This window comes from Lates calcarifer, linkage group LG13, assembly GCF_001640805.2.
Source record: "Lates calcarifer isolate ASB-BC8 linkage group LG13, TLL_Latcal_v3, whole genome shotgun sequence".
Classification (NCBI taxonomy): Eukaryota; Metazoa; Chordata; class Actinopteri; family Centropomidae; genus Lates; species Lates calcarifer.
Window position 1 is genome coordinate 14771019 of NC_066845.1, and position 20595 is coordinate 14791613.

The window sequence follows — 20595 nt, forward strand, 5'->3', positions numbered from 1 at the left end:
TCTCTTTGTACTGTCCTTTAAGATAGCTTTAATTAATAACTTCCTCCCTGACTAATCTGCTTACTTCATAGTGGACAGGATAATAGGACACGGTCCCCATTCAGAAAAATTTGCAGTGGCCCAGGAGTGCATTGCAGGTTTGACCAGCTGAGCTGCTTGTCGTTTCCCCATCAATTACACACTAATTAGCACAATGAGTGCAGAGGTTTGCTTAAGAATTGTCAATGTAATTGCCTCTAATGTTGGCAAACAATGAGACCTTAATGCAAACTCTGAGTCAAGGCGGGGGCTACTTATCACACTTGTCTTTGTCCCTGAAATCTTTTAATTGTGTTTCGTGCATAGATCAGGTTGAGGTGTCAATGGCCCTGCATGAGCAGGCAATATCAGCAGAGAAAACCAGGGAGGGACTGTTGTGTCGGGGGCCTGACAGGGCTATTGTCTGAAGCTGCTGTTCATATGGGCAGGGGACGGTAATTAACACCTCAGCCAAACAGCAAGCTGTGTGGCCCATTTGTTTTCTGTTGGGGGGTAAAAGAAAACAATGGGGAGGGGTTCTCCACACAGTAGGTGATTGACATTATCTGCTGGAGCAATCCACGGAGGCATTCCTGCTGCTCTGCTATTCACCAGGCTAAGTTGGGCGAAGCCATTTCACAAGCATCAGGCCTCGTCTAAACTGCCACTTTATACATATTCACCCTTTAATTTGTTGTTTGTCTGATTGTTTGTTCTTGATTGTTTCAGTTAATCCAATTCAGTCCAGACATATATATCTTATTATCTTAGTTATTAGGCTTATTTTCCTTTTCCCAGAGTGATTTTTGTAGTGTAGCATTATTGCACATTTTACAGAATTATAAGTATCACTCTATATTTCTATTATTTCAACCATCATTGTGACTTCTCACTGCAGCTCTGAAGTCTGCAGATAGTTGCCAGCAAAGTTTGGGATTTTTTCTGTCCTTTTGGCAGAGTGTCTGACTTAGTTTGACAGCAAATGTCCAGACATCTGTCTCTTCTCCGTGCTCTGATGTTGGCCTGCAGTATGGCACCACACACTTCAGAGATGACAAAGACTCTTGGCTGTGTTTTCCTCCGCTCTGTGAGAGCAATGTAACAATTAGAACCCAGCTCTGGCAGGCCACATGCCCCAGAGCATATGTTGTATTCTCTCTGTTCAAAAAACCAAAGGGCTCCAGTGCAGCTTTTTGGAAAATTTCAGTGGCATCACTGCCACCTTTGTCGCATCTGGGCCCTGTAAAAGTAGCACATTCTACTGATGTCTATTCTGAGTGTTGGAGGCAACAGGGAAGGCTGGAAGACAATTAGAGAGCTACAAAAATGGATCAGCTAAACCTCACTTTAGTTACACATTTCTTTCAGTTCTCTGTCCGAGTCTATTTACCAGAGCTTCCAGCTCCCATGCTGAAACAGACATTGCTATGGGCCCTGACCATATGTCTGTTTGTTTCTAATAAAATAAGGGCATGTGTAAAGCATTACAACATGTCTTGTAGTTAAATTGATATTGGTTTATCTTCTGTTTCAATCTCTTATAAACATTTAACATCACTTAAGCCATGTCATAACTGTTTGAATCATGCATTTTAAATGCTGGCTCTGCCTTAAGTTTTACTCTTACACTCCTCTTGTGTGTGTGTGTTTTTTTTAACTGTAACAGTGAGAAAGTTTTTGCTGAGCAGCATGGCCCGCAATTCTTCGCCTTTTGTTTCCTGAAACAACTCACAGGCCCAAACACCCCACCCCCCCATGTGTTAGCGATGCAGTGTGCTGCTCTAGTCTGGACCGGAGCTAATGTGACAGTGTGCGGATGGCATTACCTGGCTGGATGTTTCAGTGTGAATAGTTGCTCCATAGGGCACACTGGCAATTAAAAGAAACGTAGGCGCTCAAAAAAAAAAATGCCTAGGGGCATGTTCCTCAGTCCTGGCAGAAGCTGTCAAATAAGGGATGGATTGGGTGGGAGAGCTGGGGTGGGCACGGCCGGGCTAGACCAAACGCTCACAATAGCGCTTGTTTCATTTGTGGAAGGGCTCATGATTGACATAGATTAGACAGAGAAAACTGCATTGTTTTGGATTTTCTCTCTAGAGAGTAGCATTCATTAGGCACCATGCACACAGCAGAGTAAAGTTTCAATAGGGAGCTAGCAGCCTCTAAAAGCAACTGCCTCCTGACAGTTGTATGGACTTGGGCCCATTAGTTGGAACCTACGATTCAGCCTTGAGCAGTATAGTGAAAATGAAGAGGGCTGATGTCAACTCCAAGAATTTCCCCCCTTTTCGAAGGGAAAAAAGGTCCCCTTCCCCCTGCCTCTGTGCTCTGTTGGACCCCAGCTGTCAGGAAACAATACCCTCTGCCTGCTCCGACAAACTCATTCCTGAAAATGTTTTTTTTTTTTTCCCCTCCTCTCCCCTTTCCCCCCTCCTGCTATAATGTCTTTTCCATTTTTAACCCACAGCCATCCAAACTTCCTTCCTCCTTACAAACCCTGAGTGATGAATGAAGTTTTAAAAATCAAAACCTGAATGCATGACTCCTCCAGTTTACTTGTTTGTCGTCATTTGTCCTGCACTGGCTTTTGAAAAGCGGACAAAGCTTTGCATATATTCTTTAACAGGTTTTGTCAAGTCATTTTTTAAGTGTCAGATATTATTTCTTGTCTTGTCCATTCATCAGTTGTTTGCCATGGGTGGACTGTCAAACTGTTTCTGCATAGGAATTCATAAGCTCAATGCTGTGTAAATGACAACGACAATATATATTGAAGAAGGATGGATGGATGCATGAACAGTAGATGCATGGTGAGATTGTGCAACCCCTTCATACAGACAGAATTTACAACCCATAACACACATTCATGCCCAAAAGGCAACTTAGATAATGAGCTATAGTTCCTTTATGTGTTTGGACTGCATGGGCCTGGATGAGCAAAGCATAATCTATAATATAAAACCCTTCTAATTAATTTGAAATTGTACCAGGGAGAAAATCCACATGCATGACAAGCTGCTGTATCCGGTATTTAAACTGATTCATAAACCAGATGGTTGAGTTGTGCTTTTGGAGCTCTGGCTTCATGCTATCTTCATTGCTCAAGGACAAAAAAACAAAAAAAGCTCAGCTTGTTGTATCAAGCAGTAAATCACAAAAACCCTCTCCTCGAGCTCGTATGCCATGGCACGGTGGCAAAGGGACAGGCAGCAGTATTAATAAGACAAACTGTGGTGGAAATCTTTGTGACAAGCAAGAAAAAAAAGAGGGCGAGCAAACACTTACACAACCCTTTATGATAACTTTGTGTGAAAACTGTGATACAGAAAGGAGGAGGGACCACGTCGGGGTCAAAAGGCCAAAACAATTGAAACGGACGGACAGGAGTTACCTTCCACTCCGCAGCTCAACCATTTTTTTTTTTCCGCTGCTCTGGAGACGGGGCTTCCTTCCAGCTGTCTCTTCCCACCCGCTCAGCGATGGGCGCCCACAGCTGGCCTCTTGTTTTTCCTTGACAAACGGCAATTTCACAGTCCTCCACCAGTCTGTTGTGTTCACATCGCTCTCCCCGCTCTCCCCCGTGCCAGAACTCGCTTGTCTTGACTCCAGCAGCAATGTGGGTCTCGTACAGGTGTCTGCTGGAGATCTCTGCGGGTTTGACACCATTCATACCACTTTTGCACGCTCCAGGAAAAGATGTACTCCCTGTGGTTCAGTAATTGTAAATATTAGGGAGCGATTTTTGCCACTTGGTCTCAATATCCTGCCTATTTTTGAATGCATTCTTTTCCCAGTTTTTTATTACCGTGCATGTTTTCCCTGATGGTTATGTTGCTTAAATCTGCTCATTTTCTCTCTCCCGCAGTACCTGCAGATGAAATGGCCTCTTTTGGATGTTCCTGGATCTGCAGGACTAAAAGACTCCCGCTCTCCAACACCAGGGCATTTAGTAAGTATGACACTAGCACTCAAAAAAGCACAACAAAAATTGATTATGACAAGGTTGAGCCAAAAAAAAAGCTGATTAAGCAGGATTTTATGTCGGAGTTAAGATCAAATTTGGAGCCAGGATTATCAGTAGCATTGATCATTCAGCAGCACTGTTGCGTGTGCACGCTGTTGCCTGATTTCATCTATGAAGAGAAGTGTGTTTGACAAAAGAGTAACATGGGTGGTTAGAGGAGTTCAAAAAAAAAAAACATCACATCATTTCTACAATGAACTTTCGCACACCAAATAACTGAACCATAGTGGTCAGTAGATTTATGACTGTGAACACCAGCAAAGTCTCACCCTTTTACCTCTCTTATTTTGTGGCACTAATAAGATATTTCCTTCAGGCCACATCCTACGGTAAATTAACTCAATTATCAAATAAATCATGTAAACTTATTGGGGGAATCAGTTTACTGCAAACCATATAAATGCTATAATCAAACTATCACCATAATGTAGTTATTCACAATAATGAAGTTATAGTGTGCGTTTAAATGCGCTGGTTCCCATCCGCGTCCGGCTACCCCCACAATCCCTACAGCACCCACAGCCAACTGCTGTCTGTCTTAGCCCGCAATAACTTAGTCTCCACCATAAATCTCTCAAGTTCGAACCTCCTTGCCTTTCCTGAACTTTCTCACACAGGTGTGAACCAGTCATCGTGGTGTCTCACTCTGGTCAGACAATGCGGGGCCTCAGCAGACCTGTTTGGTTAGTGGCTTGGCTGAGGGATGTGTGTTTGGGATCGAAAACATTAGATAACACGGAGCTTCTATCTTAACATCGTATCAGGGTGTCTCCTGTCTCAGGAGGTCATGTTAAGCAGCGCATGCAGGAGCAGAAAGTAACAGTCACTACACTTCAATAATAAGACACGTTGTGGCTCAGCCCCTTGACCTTACATATCCTGGCTTGACGTGCTCGCTGAGTTTGTGGTTGATTCTCTGGATCCCATAATCGTGGTGATGCACATGACAAAGTCCTCATTGAGCACAGTCAATGGGAAATTGTAGTGAAGGAGACAGAGTTTGCTCATGGGAATCCAGGTCCGACTTAAGACTCAATGGAAACCAATTAAAGATATTTTATTAGAATAAATGCTGACCTTTTAGCGACCTTGTTGATTTTTCTCTGAGACACAGCGGCTGCTGTATGAAGTTTTGTTGCTGTGAGGTTATTTTGATTTATTTAGTCCTCGTGTGACATTAAAAAAAATATGAGTCTCTACTGCAGGGAGATAGAATTAAGAGAAAAAGTCAAAACAATGAGTATGGTAATAGGAACTGAATTTAAAGGAAATGAAAGCACATTGAGTGAGGTTGTGTTCTCTGCTTGGATTGTTTCCGTTCTGTCCTTCGGTGGCTGCTGTTACTTTTCATGTGGCTCAGTGTTGGCGCTTTTCTTTTTCTTTGTTTGGCCTTCATCTCTTTGAACGTCATTAAACCAGAATTACATTGTAGAGGACTCAGACTGTGTACGATTCAATCTGTTTTCTGGCAAAAATGTTACTTGCATTGTCTGAATAACAAGTATCCTTCACTTCTTGTTCGCAAATATAGGTACTTTACTTATGTTTGGAACATTTGCTGTATAAATGTTACTGAAATACTGTCTGTACATGGGAACTTATAGATTCCTGTACATGTTCTACATTACTTATCAGCAGGTTTCTTCGTATGCTGTTTTTAAATTTGATACTTTTAGTAAGTTAGTATTCTGACTTTTTAAGTAACATAAGACAAGCTATTTATCATGATAATTTTACTACTTTATTTCAATTGGCTGACACAGTTTTAGCCTTACAAAGAATATGAGATAATATTATTGTCTTAAAACTCTTGTAACACTTTCATTTAAAAGCACTATAAAAGGTGGGGAAGTTCACTGAAAGTGTAATAGCTTCCATTATGTGAACTAAAAGAGGAAGTTGCCATGCCTGATCCGCTGACCTGTTACCAGAGGGTCATTTGATGTGCGGTGGGAAACTCTTAATACAGGGTACGACGCACAGAGGATAGAAAGTGAAACACCCCGCTCTGCCCTTACCCCCCACTCTGGGCCAGGAGCCCACATGCCCCTCTGGTGTGCTGCTGCTGACAGGGAGCCAGGCTGATTATGTGCTCATTACTCCAGCCGAGGACGGAGAGAGAGAGAAAGAGAGAGAGGGAGAGGGAGAGAGGGAGGGGAGCAGCAGGCTGGCTCCCCAGGCCTGCAGGCTCCCCAGGCCCCAACACTGCACTAATGAGAGCAAGGGGAGCGGATGGGCACACATGGGGGGCCAAGGATTACTGCCCAGGGCCAAGAGGAGAGAGAGAGAGAGAGAGAGAGAGAGAGAGAGAGAGGCAGCGAGGAGACACCAGCAGGGACTCCTGAAGCAGACCTGTGCTCCTGCAGTCATTCTGCAAGCATGTGTTAAATCTGACACTGTTGTTTTGCTTTAATGATGGACTGGTGTGGTTTGGAATATCTGTAGAGACCTGCTTGTAGGCATTATATTTTATATGCATGTTAACTATGCATAATGTTAGTTTACCGATAAGGTTTTTGCAGTCTGTTGGCCTTCCACCAGCGAGTCACCACATGAAGACAATTCTGATATTGTTTTATTTATTTTTTTTTTTTTTGTGAATGATATCATCTCACATTCATACATTTGCCTGCAGAGATCAATGAGATTATTGTTGGTGGACTGAAATTTCTTTGGCATTTCTGCTAATTCTGGCAACGTGGAACAGGAGAAGACAATATAAAATAGAAATCAGAGTGTTCGACGGGTATGAAAAGTCCAGGGAAAGACCATCCTGTCACTGTGCAGATTGGGTCCATAAGGCCTGTATGCTAATCATAGCCTGCTCTGGCCTGAAATTCTCAATTATTCAACAGACAGGTTTGTTTAGCATTCACTTGGTATTGCTTTTGGTAGTAATGGTGGTGGTAGTGGTGTGGGGTGGGGAGGACTGGGAAGAGGAGAACAAGCTTTTCTGTGAACCACACCCCACTATGCACACACACACACACACACACACACACACACACACACACACACACGTCCAGCACCCCAAAACCCCCATATCAGCTCCTGTGTTCAGAGGGCTGCCTTCTTATGAATAATACATCAAAGGTGCTGCAGGGCTTGGTGATGCAGCATGAGGAACTTGTCAGCCCATCAGTAGTGGCCGCGCTGGACCAGGGAGCAGAGGAGAGGAGAGAAGAGGAGGAAGGAAGTGGAGGTGGCGCGGCTGTCTGAATTATGTGCATCTCGTACTCGTCTTTCACAACGCACCGATTCAGTCATTAGCAGTCTGCTGATAATGATGTCAAGTCTGCGTACTTCCCTCACTGAGGTCATTCAGTCACTTGCAGTAATTTGTCCATAAGGCCTATTCTCTGTGTCATTACCGACTATACTGACTAGTACTGTTTTGCTGGATTAGAAGGAGCTGTGACTTTTTAATGAGGCAGAACTGACCGGAGTGTCTGTCTCTCAGTTACTTTATCAGATCACTGCGCACTCAGTGCTCAAATATGGGCTGATCTTCACTTGACAGGGACACGAGAATCCCCCTCTTTGTTTCAATATTGTATTAGTGTCTAGCGTAATAAAGGCAACGAGGGACCTGGTCCTGTCAGCGTGTCATAAGTCACTTAGTCACTGAATTGTTTAAGTGAATTGAAGTGGCAAGGTCTAGAGCAGCATTCCAGAGATGCCTTTTGTCTCCCCACATGTGCCTGGTGCAATCGTCGACTCTGTGCAACAGTTTAAGTAGAGATATTAACTGAAAACGATTCCTGTTTTTTTTTTTTTTTTTTTTTTTAAACCTCTCAAAGCAATACATATACTTGCTTTCGACCCACATTCGTCAACAGACCTTTGACTGGGAGTCCGGTGAGATTTTCTCGTTTTGCATTAGGCAGTGAACAACCGGGATCCATCATGAAATCAAAGGCTTTGGAAGGACTGAACTGAATACTGATCTAAGGTCTGCAGTCCTGCTGGGCCACTGCAGAGATGAGATCCTCTTCAGAAAAAAATAGAATAAGGAGCCAGTGCTTTGATTCCTATCAAACTCCGAAACGAACAAATCTGAGATTGCAGAGTGACTGAAATTACACAAGACACTGTTTATTAGCAACAGATACACCAGAAAATGATGTTTTAAAATATTTATTACCACCCTACATCCCAAGGAGATGTTCATGTTTGTGTCCATATACGCTGTGCTGATTTTGCAAGCCATCTCGATTTATTTAATGACCGCAGGGGACATTCGTGCCAGTAATATGACGCCACTCTGCGCTGTATTTTTCTAACCTAGAATATTGCTGCCATTGACCTTTTCAGAGGCGATGACCAGACGCAAAGCACACGTTGTCTGTGATGAATGGCATAGTTTTGGAACGGTTGATTTTAAAGACATACGACACGGTCAGTCCCCTCTCACGTCCGCTTCCTGTTGGCGTTGACAAACAAGGCTTGGATTTCTCAGCATGCCAGGCATTCTTTTCACCCTGTCTTTCCTGGAGTTTTGAAAGGCCTCTGAGCCTCCCACCCAGAATCGCCGAGCATAAAGACACACAAAGCTGCGGGGTTATTCAGTTTGTTCTAAGCTCTCTTCCCCATCGGCTGTTTGCCTAGTAATTCAATTCAGATGTGCAGGATCCAAAAACATGTTTGCTTGAATGAAATCCACCCCTCCACCCACATTGACCAAGGACTGTGCTTTTCTTAGCGCCGTTCCAAGTTGGACAGCCAGGCGAGGTACTGCCACCTCGGCCTTTTTAGCTTCAAACCCTCTTAAGAGACAGACATCTTTTCTCTGCATCAGCTCAGCAACTTTTTGCTGTGTTTTTTTTTCTCCTCCGAACCTTCCTGTTACTATGTCCAATCACTCTAAGACCTGCTGTAGGTGTTTTTACTTGCCAACTGAGAGGTATGCACCACTGCAGACCTGTTTGCAACAAGCACGCCTATGTAAAGAGCATGATTTCTGTGTGTGGATGCAGATACCATCTGGTTCCAGGTTGCCCTTTATCCATCCTATCACGTAGGCGTTGTTTATATTTAAAACATGGCTCATGTTCCTTGTGGTTTCCTTATTACACTTTGCTTGTGGATCATGAAACCAGACATATGAAACTGTCATGGGCTGGAGGAATGTTACCTCTACACTTAAAGCAAATGAAAGAAGGCATTGATGCATTAGTGTTTAGTTTTAAGTCATGATTGAGCCATTAGTCTAGTTTTTCAATTTCACAAAACCACATTTTATGTTCTCTGAGCTCTGGCGAGCTTAATTCATTTACATCATTTTAGAAAATGATGCTGATTTTGATTGATTTAATTTAAAAATGTTGTGATTTAAAGATAAGACTTGATGAAGTAGCGGTTTTTATTCCTGATGGAGAAACTCTGGCAGGTAGCATACAGGTCCGAGTACTTTCGCATATGTGCAGCCTGCGTACTCCATTTATACCTCCACATTTTGTTAGGCTGCTGAAGTGGAAGGCAGCCCTGGAGTTGAAACTAGTGCCTTCAAACTTAGAAATATGTTTAGAGCACACGATTGGTGTATTCCAGGATATGAATAATTAATAGGCATCATTTCAAATTCTCACTGAACTGCTTCCCAAAATGTGTTGGCACCCAGGTCTAGAGGTCTCAAACAGCCCTCACAATATAGGGAAAATGCAGGCATATTGTACATGAAGTAGAACAACAAAGCACAACTCAAATATACATGACATGTGGGACCTGGGATTTTCAGCCCAGCAAGTCAACACTATTCCTGCCATGAAGCCTTATCAAAGCTTTTTGTGTGTCGAGTGAAATCGTGTTCTCTGCACATCATCATATGCATTGACCTTATATGCTCTTAAGTCTGGAGAAACAACAAAAAAAAAAGTCCTGGGCAAAGTGATCTTAATATAGCCATGTTTAACACCAGTAAATATTTTCCTCACTCCATCTGGCATTGCCAGAATCAAAGCGTGCCTTAGACATGGGAGAAACCAATTTGCTAAAGATTTAAAAGGAGGAAAAGGTTGGACCTTCCTTAAAAAAAAAAAAAAAAAAAAAAAAAAAGTGGCTGAAAAAAATAAGCTACGATTTGGAACAATTCTCAGCAGCGTGAAGCAGGAGAGTGTACAGAAGTCTCAATGCAAACCTTGTTCCCTAGCAGACCACGTTGGAGAGAGACGAGAGGTTGAGAAGGGGGTGGGGAGGGATATTGAAGAAAGGTTAGCCTGGAGGAACAAGACTCCTTTCTCACCCCCCACCCCTTGACCCTCCCATGTGACAAGTTGAGCCAACAAGTGCTCTATTCAGCCAGGCAGCCAGAGGAAATGACTGCGAGGCTGAGCGCTGCCTAATGAAAGTAGAGACGCTGGTTATTATTATTGTCTTCGTCGTCCTCGTCATAGTCGTGGTGCCGGTCAGATCTTGGCGAGGATCTGCTCTTTTTTCCAAAGTGTTGTTGAGATAGCTAAAAGATCTGCTGTGTGTAGAAGGAAGTTTCATCTCTGCGCTCTCTGTTCTTCACCACTTATCTGAAGTTATACAGAATTTTAAGTGTTTTTCTAACATTTAGGTCATCTGTAGTATAACGTGGCAGTGTAATCCACCCAAGGGTGTCTGCTTATTCCCATCAAGTCACTGCTGTCAGACAGAGTGGGAGATGATGTCTCCACTTGTTTATGGGTATTCAGTTTACCTTAGCCTGATTGTGTTTGTTTGTGGCTTGCTGGTGTGACTTTTGGACTCTGTGGCACCGTTGTTTTTCTTGTTGGACTGAACAAACAGTTCTCTCCTCAGCTAAATGGCCGTAATGGTCTTGGCATGTGTCTGCAAGGCTTTTTAGTGTTCCTTGGTGCTGGTCCAGATTGCATCACAGGGCCGGTCACACGCACAGACTGTGATGTTTACCATGGAGGGCACTCACACGTGATGGCCTATTTACTCCATGCATTTCTCTGCCAACAATGGCCAACAGAGATCATGTGCAGCGTACATGTATGGGATAGTAAAATGCTTGTTTCAGCTGTAAGTGTAGTAACTTTGATGGGTTACTTTGCATTCACTCTTGTTTTGAATGTTGTGTCAGAGACTTCCGGCTCATAAACTCTTGTGCCTGTTCTTTTGTTCACAGTCCAATAAAGTCCCAGTGGTGCAGCACGCCCACCACGTCCACCCACTGACGCCCCTCATCACCTACAGCAATGAACACTTCTCCCCCGGCACGCCACCGTCACACCTCTCCCCGGAGATCCTCGACCCAAAGACAGGTGAAGTCTCGTTGGACGGACACTGACTCACTTCACTGTACACTGCAGATCTTGAAGTGACATTCCACATAAAATCTGTCAGTAGTTTTGACATGTCACTGTAAAAAATATACTTTTGTTTTTTTATGGAGCTCATGTCAGTTACTATGAATTCAGTTTGTGACCAGTAGTTTTGAAACAGTATTGGAACATCCACAGAAACTAGGAGGCAGGCGTTCTAATGCGCACAAATGAATGTATGTTAAGGAGCTTGGCAGGGTCATGAAGTATGAAAAGTGTGTTTACACACATTTTGGCAAAGCTGTTTCTGTTTTGAACATACTGAGCAATTTCATATGGATATTCTGTTACTTGTTTTTCACCTTGAAAACTACTGTAATCACTAAAGTGAATTCATCACAGACTCTGTCCTCTGTGAAGGATGAAACTATGCAGCAACATTTCAAGCCTACACTCAAAAGATTCTACTTCTACTATACCATTTTTTTTGTTCAAAGTATTTTTCAAGTATGTACTGCATTCTAAATACTGGTTTCTTCTGTCTGTGGCACCTGCAGGTATTCCCCGGACACCTCACCCATCAGAGCTCTCCCCATATTACCCCCTGTCTCCTGGTGCTGTCGGTTCCATTGCACACCCTCTGGGCTGGCTCATGCCACAGTAAGTTCCTTTCACTGACAGCTGTCCACACAGGCAGATGTGTTTTGTTCTAAAAAGTGTGTAAACATAATATATTAACGTGCTTTTATCTAAAAATATTGATACCAAATATGTTGGACAGATGTCTTCCATAATGTTTTGGGGATATGTTTACTTGCTGTGAACATACATACACAGTCAGCAATGTTAGCAAAATAAATGAACTTAAAACAACTTTTTACAGTGAGATTAAGAAAATTAAGAAAGCCCAACTAATTTTTTAATAAAGTTCAAGTCAAGTCAAATATGAAGAAAAGCATAAGAGGAAAAACATTTTCGAAATGTTTGTTTAAAATAATGTCTGGGTTTTATGCTCCACAGTCTTAAGCGCAGGTGCACCATATCAGAACAATGATAAATTAAAACATTTTTAAGTTTACTAGGAGGAATATATGTACATTTATGGGTTTTGCAACGGGTCTCTTAATCAATTGCAACGGTGCTGTTCCACAAGCAGGGGAATTGAGTTGATGAGTAGAGGATTAGTGCTGGTGGGTTAGCTGTCAGCTGTGTTTGATCCACCTCACACTGGAGCGTTCGCTCACTCTGTCTCCCTCTGTCTCCCTCTGTCTCTTAGGCAGGGCCAGCACATGTACTCCATCCCTCCAGGGGGATTCCGTCACCCCTATCCAGCGCTAGCAATGAATGCATCTATGTCCAGGTGAGCAGATCATGTTCAGCAACACCCCCACCTTCCCAAAGGGAGACATTTAATATCTGCTGCTTCTATGACACGCTGTAATCACATTTCTCTTGCTTTCTTTGCCAGCTTTTTTTAGACTGTGGGTAAAATAATTGGCTGGTGTGCAGTTCATGTTCCATTGTAAGCTTTGTTAAGCTGTTAAGGCAACATTTTGGGACATAGCATAAATCTTGTTTTGAATGTGAACAAGAAAACAAGATTTATGAATCTCTCAACCACATGAATTTGGGGTATAAAGCAGAATTTAATAAGTTACTTTCACTTTTGACAAAACATGGCCAGATCACGGACAGGCAGCGGTGTCAGGACTGCACAGGGATGTGAGGTCTAAGTCTATCACAGACAAGTTCAGCTTCTTAAATAGAGTGAACGCATTATTGGCATTCAGCGCTCCTCTCCTGTCTTTTCTCTCAGAGCTAAACTTCTGTGGTCAGGCCAGTGTTCTGAGCCACTCCACAACACACACACGCGTAGCGCTGAGATGAAAGGGCTGCGAATCGATTAGGACAAATCAAAGCTCATCTGAACCTACACGTCCCATCAGACTAAACTCTCTGACCCTCTGTCAAAATTGGAAAGATTTGTAGCAGGCCTTCCGGTGTTAGTATGAGATGAAATATTCAGAAGGGTCTCTGTGATCAATAGCATGTGCAGCCCCCATCCTGAGGTGAACTTGCAACAATCTGAACATACCTCATGCGTGTTTTTGTGCTATACAATGCATTGGATCAGATTTGTGTGCACCAGTTGTCTTGTGCAAAAAAAAAGTTTCAAAGCTTATAATGAAATATTTTTGACATTATTTGTTAATTCTGATTAAGAAGTGACAATTAAGCAAGTAAGACTTATGGCAACAACATAGGCGTTTACATATAATTGCATTATTTAAAAAGATGTGCAACTTGTTTTCATGCCATCATTTGGAGCAGCAGCAGAGTGGTTCACTGGGGACTAAGCAGGATGTTTACAGATATGGTATAGGTGTATTACCAAAGGGAATGATATGGCACACGTCCTTGTTTATACAGTATAAATTATTAAATAGATCACAGAAAAAATGCAAATATCATCTCTTAATTGCGGATGTTTTATAAGACTTAATGTATTTATCTTTTGTAGGTAAGATTTCTTTTAATTCTTTTAGATAGTGAACATTGACTGAGGAGTCAAAACAAGCTTTTAACTGTCTTTCATTTGTAACCTGGACTCCTGTTCAGTTGTGTTTGATGGTTAGAAACAGAGAAACAGTTAGAAAATCCCCACATTATATAAGTTAACACTGGGTTGGCCCACACTGAGTGAATCGTAAGGTAAAGCTAACTCTAATGCAGTGCAAGGCTAAATTGTGCATTGTCTCCCATGACACTCTGAATAACGTATTAAAAGACTTTGATAGAGGAATTTTCTTATATAACACTAACTTGAGTGTGTGATAGAGGGGTATGGAACTTAATTTTCCCCTTTGTCCATTACAATGCTTCATTGTATTAACAATTGGAAATTGAGAGAGCCACTTTGTAAAAAGGTGTTCTGTGTGGACGGCTGTCAGAACACTCTCCATGGTCTGGAACGTGGTAAGGAAAGTGGTTTCAGGTGTCATGGCCATGCTGTCACCATGGTAACAACACACTCCACTTTTCTCCAGCCATCGCTGAATAAAGGGGCTTTTGAAAAAGTCTTTATTTGAACAAAAAGCAAGCATGTAACTCATTGTGTGTATAAATTTAGTCTAGACAGATGCGGTAGGCACAGTGAATTTCACCTGCAGGGTAAGGCAGGGGAGTTAAGTGCCAAGTTAGCTGGGGCCTCTTTTGACAGATTAACAGACATTTGCTGTTAAACCTGACTGTTAAAATGTTGCCTCTTTTTGCCCTTCTCAGCTTGGTGTCCAGCCGTTTCTCTCCTCACATGGTGACTCCACCTCCGCACAGCCTCCACCAGACTGGCATTCCCCACCCCGCCATCGTCTCCCCAGCCATCAAGCAGGAGCCCAGCGGTGACAACATCAGCCCCTCAATGCATGCGTAAGGACAACTCAAATAATCATCTGCTTTACTTGCCGCACAGCATTCACCCTTGTTTGCTGTTTTTACCAATACCTCTCCACCACTTACTCCTTATTAACAGCATCTTTTTAATGTTTTGGATTAGCAGGAAATCCCCTGTTCCTCCCAAGAAAGAAGAGGACAAGAAGCCTCATATCAAGAAGCCGCTGAATGCTTTCATGCTGTATATGAAGGAGATGAGAGCCAAAGTAGTGGCAGAGTGCACTCTGAAAGAGAGCGCAGCCATCAACCAGATCCTTGGAAGACGGGTAAGTGGTACAGACAAAGATGTGCATGTGAGTTTATTACCACATATGTGTGTGTGCGTGTGTGTGCTTCGCAGTCCTTTGATATATTCTGTCCTTGTCCGCAGTGGCATTCCCTGTCAAGAGAGGAACAAGCCAAATACTATGAGCTGGCCAGAAAAGAGAGGCAACTTCACTCCCAGCTCTATCCAGGATGGTCAGCACGAGATAACTACGTGAGTAGGACATTTCCATCATCAGCTCAGTAGAGGGTGTTAGAGAAAGACTTTCTTTCCCCACTAGTTTTAGTCAAATATGACTGTGTCAGTTAATTATAGTAACCACACTTCACTTTTCTTCTCATAAACTGAAGTCACTGAGGTGGTTTAGTTTCACTATGAAAAACGACATTTGTTTCATCTGTGCAGGGAAAGAGGAAAAAGAGGAAGAGAGAGAATAAACCAGACTCAAAACCAGAAGGTAAGGGGCCTTTTCTTTCCTGACAGTCTTTATTTGTTTTTTTTTCTTCACATACTGGGGAATGAAAAAAAAACTGTAGAAACTAACAGCGTGAGCTTTATTTTTCTTTCAAATCTCAAGTACAACCTGGGACACTGCACCTTTATTCTATTATTTATGTCTACCCTTCTTTTTGCATGGATTCCTTTCCTTCACTAACACATACTAACCTCTTTCCTTGCTTCTGTACTTTTGACAAGCAGCTTATGAGGTTCAGTGCTAATAGTGGCAGGTATGTCTGCTGTTGTGCAATCAAATGACCACTGTAATTCGCCTAAAATAAGAGAGCTTTTCACACTTCAGTGCACATTTTGATGTAGTGTGTCATGGTCTTTTTTTGCATCATGAATACATCTCATCTGAATGTGTTTAACATCCTGTTTCACTGTCCCTGATGTAATGTGTTTTCAAGTTCATTTGAACAAGTCATGTTTCAGAACTTTCACTTCTATTATCTTCACTGTTCACAACCATCACTCCTTCACTTCTGTCACCGGCAGCACTGAGGGACTTGAACCAGATTTGAAGCCAGCGGGAGATCCATAATTCAGCTTCCTCACTTCTCCTTTGTTCTCCCCAGACTTCTCGATAAGAAGCAAGAAGCAGTGCGTGCAGTACCTGCCCTCGGAGAAGATGTGCGACAGCCCCGCGTCGTCCCACGGCAGCATGTTGGACTCGCCCGCCACTCCCTCCGCAGCCCTGGCCTCCCCGGCCGCCCCTGCCGCCACTCACTCCGAGCAGGCCCAGCCGCTATCACTCACCACCAAACCGGAGGGACGCATGCACCACCACTTCTCCCTACCTGGGAAGGCTTCCGGATCCACATCCTCCTCTTCCTCCTCCTCTTCTTCTTCTTCCTCCTCATCCCAACCTACCATCTCAATCCCAATTGGTACTTCAGGTAGCCATTCAACCACACCCATCCTCACCCGGCCAATCCCCTTCACCTCTCTGCACCCCCCCATGCTCTCCCCTCCCTCCCCTTTCCATCAGGCAGCCCTTCACTCCCATCATGCCCTGTTCCAGTCGCAGCCCCTGTCCTTGGTTACCAAACCGACTGAATGAATCGGCAAAGGCAAATTTTCTCCCATTTATTGTGCTGTATATTGCTTCTCTTTGAAATAGGTATTAGAACAACAACTTTTTTTCTAAATGATGAAAAGGATGAAATATTATTGGTCAATATTTGACTGTCTCCTTTTCTACATCTCTCAATGAAACAAACTGTATTTTTTGTAAAGTTTACTGCAGAACTGGTTTCTTTTTGATGCATTTATCCAATGAACCTCTTGTATAAATGAACCAATGTACATACAAGTTTCTTTATAAAAACAAAAAGGAACAAAAACATGTTTTCTTTTTAGCCAAAACCTGATTAATGTTAGTATTAAGTTTAAGTCATAGTACTGGCCAATAATTGCAGCCCCCTTTTCAATTCACGAGTGTGTGCCCCTTCTTTGACATGTTAAATAAACATTTGAAATTGTTTCTTAACCAAAATGCGTCCGTCTGTCTTTTCACATGCATTCAAAGTGTGTTTTTGTCATTTAATAAGGAGAAGTTTCTTTAACAAGGTAATGTGGTTTGGATTAATATTCTCAAAATAGTAACCAAGGTGCATAACAAGTTGATAACTGCCTTTTGTAGGTGTTGAGAATGTAGATTTAATGAGCAGTATAATGTTATTACAGCCACAGTGAAATTGAATAAACGTCTGTAACACACCTGTCATTTTTTCAGGCTCATGTTATGCTTCAGTTCTTAACACCTTCATAAAAAAAACACTTGCTGATGGTGGCAAGGAGTTTAATGTTTAATAAAGCAGAATTAGGCTAACCACACTGGAAAATGAGCGCCTGAACCAGGGTAACAAAAAAAAAAAAAAATTCAAGCCCAAAATAAATACAAATAAAAAAATAATAGACATCTGCTCCTTCTTGGAATACAGTGTCCCACAACTATGACAAAAAAGCAGGTCAGCCCTATCCCAGCGCACCGAACCCTGCTCGGGTTCCCTGTTCCTTTTGCACTTTTTGCTGCATCTTTATTCACCGTTTGGCACACTGCTTAGGCTTTAATTAACTCAGAGGTAATGGGATGGAGCCCCTGGGACCTCATTAGGCATTTCAATTAGTGAAAAATACACAAGGTAGGTTACAGTTTTTGGTGGCTTTGGAGATGAGGAGTAGTGCCAGGGATGGACCAATTAGTTTGGGGGGGGGCTGGCATGGACGAGCCCACTGACGCATATATACACTTTACCAATAAAGATGACTTTCTAGATTTTAAAGGCAGACAGAGTGGTGTGTGTTAATTGATTTTAGGCAGACAGATGATACGTAAATGATCTTGACATTGTTGGAGATCTACAGGAATCAAAGCCATGTATTAATGCTCAGTTACTGAGCTATTATTTCATCCATTTACTGTTAATTGTCTGCACCAGAATCAAATGTCAGTGTCATAAGACAAAAATTACTTCTCTTTCAGACAGTCTCCTAAATCTGCAGACAGGTGGACTGAGGATGAGGATGTGTGAGGATGTGTTCCCAACCAACCCCTCCACTGATAGAGGCACCAAACTGTCAAGTCTCCCCCGCTCTGTTTTAAGCAATCATTAGCCATAATAAGTCTTTGCTTGTTTGCCGTTCTCTCTTACATCATTTCAAGCAAAACCACACGGTCTCTGGTGCCACGGCTGCCTACTCTGAGCCACTTCACCAATCCGTCAGTGAAATTACAGGTAATGAGTTGTCAAAACAGCCAGCAAATCTGTCTCCTCAAGGCCATACATCTAGTACAATGTTCTGTTCTCCTAAGACAGTACCCTTATTATGAAACTCGGTCCCCAAGTGAATGACTTCAAATATGATGGTTATTGCAGGTATTCTTCAGGTAAGTATATCTCTGTACTTGTGCCTGCTTATTTTTTATCATTATCAATTGTTTTTTTTTTTTAATTGAAAAGAATCCTGTGAAATCTCTTAAGACATGATTATTGCAAGACTGAATTTTAATACATAGCAGATTAACAAGTAGGATATTAAAGCACAAGCATTTTGTTCAGTTTTAAACAAAATATCTATTTGAACGTGAATAAAATGTATGTTATCTTAAAGTTCCCATGCTCCTCTCAAAATGTAACATGCCGCTGTTTATCTCTAATAACAGATCTGGTTCGCATCCACTCAACATCTGCCATGTAAGCACGAGGTCAGATTTAATACATGTTAATTTTTGCTCATTAAATTCTTCCAATCTCTTGCCAAGGTTCTTTTTTGGGCCTTCCTTTGATCTTGAATTTATTCCAGGTTAACCCTTTGATAGTTCCCATGCGTAATATTGCACCTAGAACTGTCATTTCAGAAGTCGCTAAAATTATAGAGAAAAAAACTGCAACCAAGAAACACCCACACATCAGCATTATTAAGTCTAAATCCACACAATAGCACACTTTGACATTGATAGGTTTCTGTCATTGTGCATAATCAGCAAAGGCTGATCCTATATCTTCTGCAGACTCCATGACCTTATATTCCTTCTAATAACAGGATGCAGTATTTGCTTCACATGTGGTTTCCCAAAGTGATATTAATTGATTGTTTCTGTAACACTCACTGAGCTTAGCAAGACTCAGCTGGTGCCTTTGTGAAGATAGGTATGGCTGGCTGTGAGCTTAAGAACCTCCTTAATGTATTATTCATACCCATTTGACCTTAAAGATGGAAATGCAAATGGGTGTCAAGAATGAGAGGGATCATCGGACTTTTCAAATGTCAAAGAGCCTGCCACAATTAAGACATATTCATTACAAGCAACCACAGGTCCCCCCACACCCAGCTGAGATGTAAAACACCCTCCAATTAACATTTGGATCATTATCTAATCTCTAAAGGTATTGCACACATTCAATTGTAATCCCTATAATATTATCATAGTAACCATGGTGCTCAGATGCAAAGTTTTGTGACTTTATGTTATTATTATTATTATTATTATTATATATTTTTTTTTACTTAATGGTGTTTTACTTTCTGGAATAAGTACTGTTTCATATTTTTAAAGATGTTATAAGATAACATAATGGGTTGATGGTCTTTGAAAATCTCATGCAGGTAAAGTAATTTGTTTTCACGATGAGCTTTTGTAAAGGTTTTTTTTTTTTTTTTAATAAACAATGTATATCACTACTGCCATCTGCTGGTGAGGTCAAATACTGGCACATCCACCTATTTTAAAGTACATATGGGCATCATTTCAGCACCTAACCTATAGATGGCAGCAAACTTCACTCCTCCTCTAATGGGTTGTTAGGAAAAACAAAGAAGACCTTGTATAAACAAACATAAAACTGAATTCTCCATCGGTGCTCTCTTTACCTTTACAAGTTCAGGTCAGTTGAGTACAATGGGGGGTTCAGTACAATAGAAGGATGTCAGACTAACATACAGAAGCATCTATATCTGAATCTAAATATTTACTCTCTCTTTGTGTCAACATGTGCCACTCAAATAAAAGTAAATAATGTGGCGATGAGAGTCAGGTCCAGTCTATACCAAGGTTCACTGACATAAAGAAGTACAAGAAGTCGCCTGGCTCAAATATGCAAACAAACATTGTTTCACTGTATACACAGATGTGTGCAGGCATTAGTCAAGGAAATGTGCATTGTCAAATACTGATAAGGGTAAGAGGGGATTTATATTTTCTCTGTTTTAACAGTTGTCATAAACAGCATTTTGATGACATGTGTATGGCAGTGCATCCACAGAAAACACCTAGTTGTAGGAGATGAGGTCTGATATAAGGTCATCTGACAGGTTCTGAATGATCATGGTTTCTTGTTGCTAAACTGGTGGATCCAGGGTTTCAGGATCAGGTAGTTGTCTTATTACAACCGGCTGGAGGTAAAATTGTCTGGAAAGGTGGATGGAAGTGGTATTTTCCAGACTGTTGTGGGAGAGCTGCACTGCCAAACAACTGAGATGAAATCTATTATAATAAATAGCGGCAAATGTTGTCATTTGAATTTGATTGGAACATGCAACTTTAATTTGTTAGTTTTAGATGTGCTCATTTTGATATTAAA

General features: G+C 41.9%; 1 protein-coding gene across 3 annotated transcripts in view; it reads left to right on the forward strand.

Moving 5' to 3' along the window:
- The window catches only part of tcf7l1b (transcription factor 7 like 1b), a 32990-nt gene extending 15984 nt beyond the window's left edge, over positions 1-17006 (forward strand). Inside the window, exons 4-12 of one of the 3 annotated variants that reach the window (XM_018669611.2) lie at positions 3884-3967; positions 11160-11295; positions 11853-11955; positions 12572-12655; positions 14578-14721; positions 14849-15011; positions 15116-15223; positions 15416-15467; positions 16087-17006. In XM_018669611.2, the coding sequence (XP_018525127.1) occupies positions 3884-3967; positions 11160-11295; positions 11853-11955; positions 12572-12655; positions 14578-14721; positions 14849-15011; positions 15116-15223; positions 15416-15467; positions 16087-16571 (1359 nt within the window). In that variant the 3' untranslated portion in view covers positions 16572-17006. Of the gene's footprint in view, positions 1-3883; positions 3968-10537; positions 11054-11159; positions 11296-11852; positions 11956-12571; positions 12656-14577; positions 14722-14848; positions 15012-15115; positions 15224-15415; positions 15468-16086 lie in introns of those variants that run through there. The other 2 variants (XM_018669612.2, XM_051075143.1) reach the window with 2 other exon arrangements.
- Positions 17007-20595: the final 3589 nt, after the last annotated feature.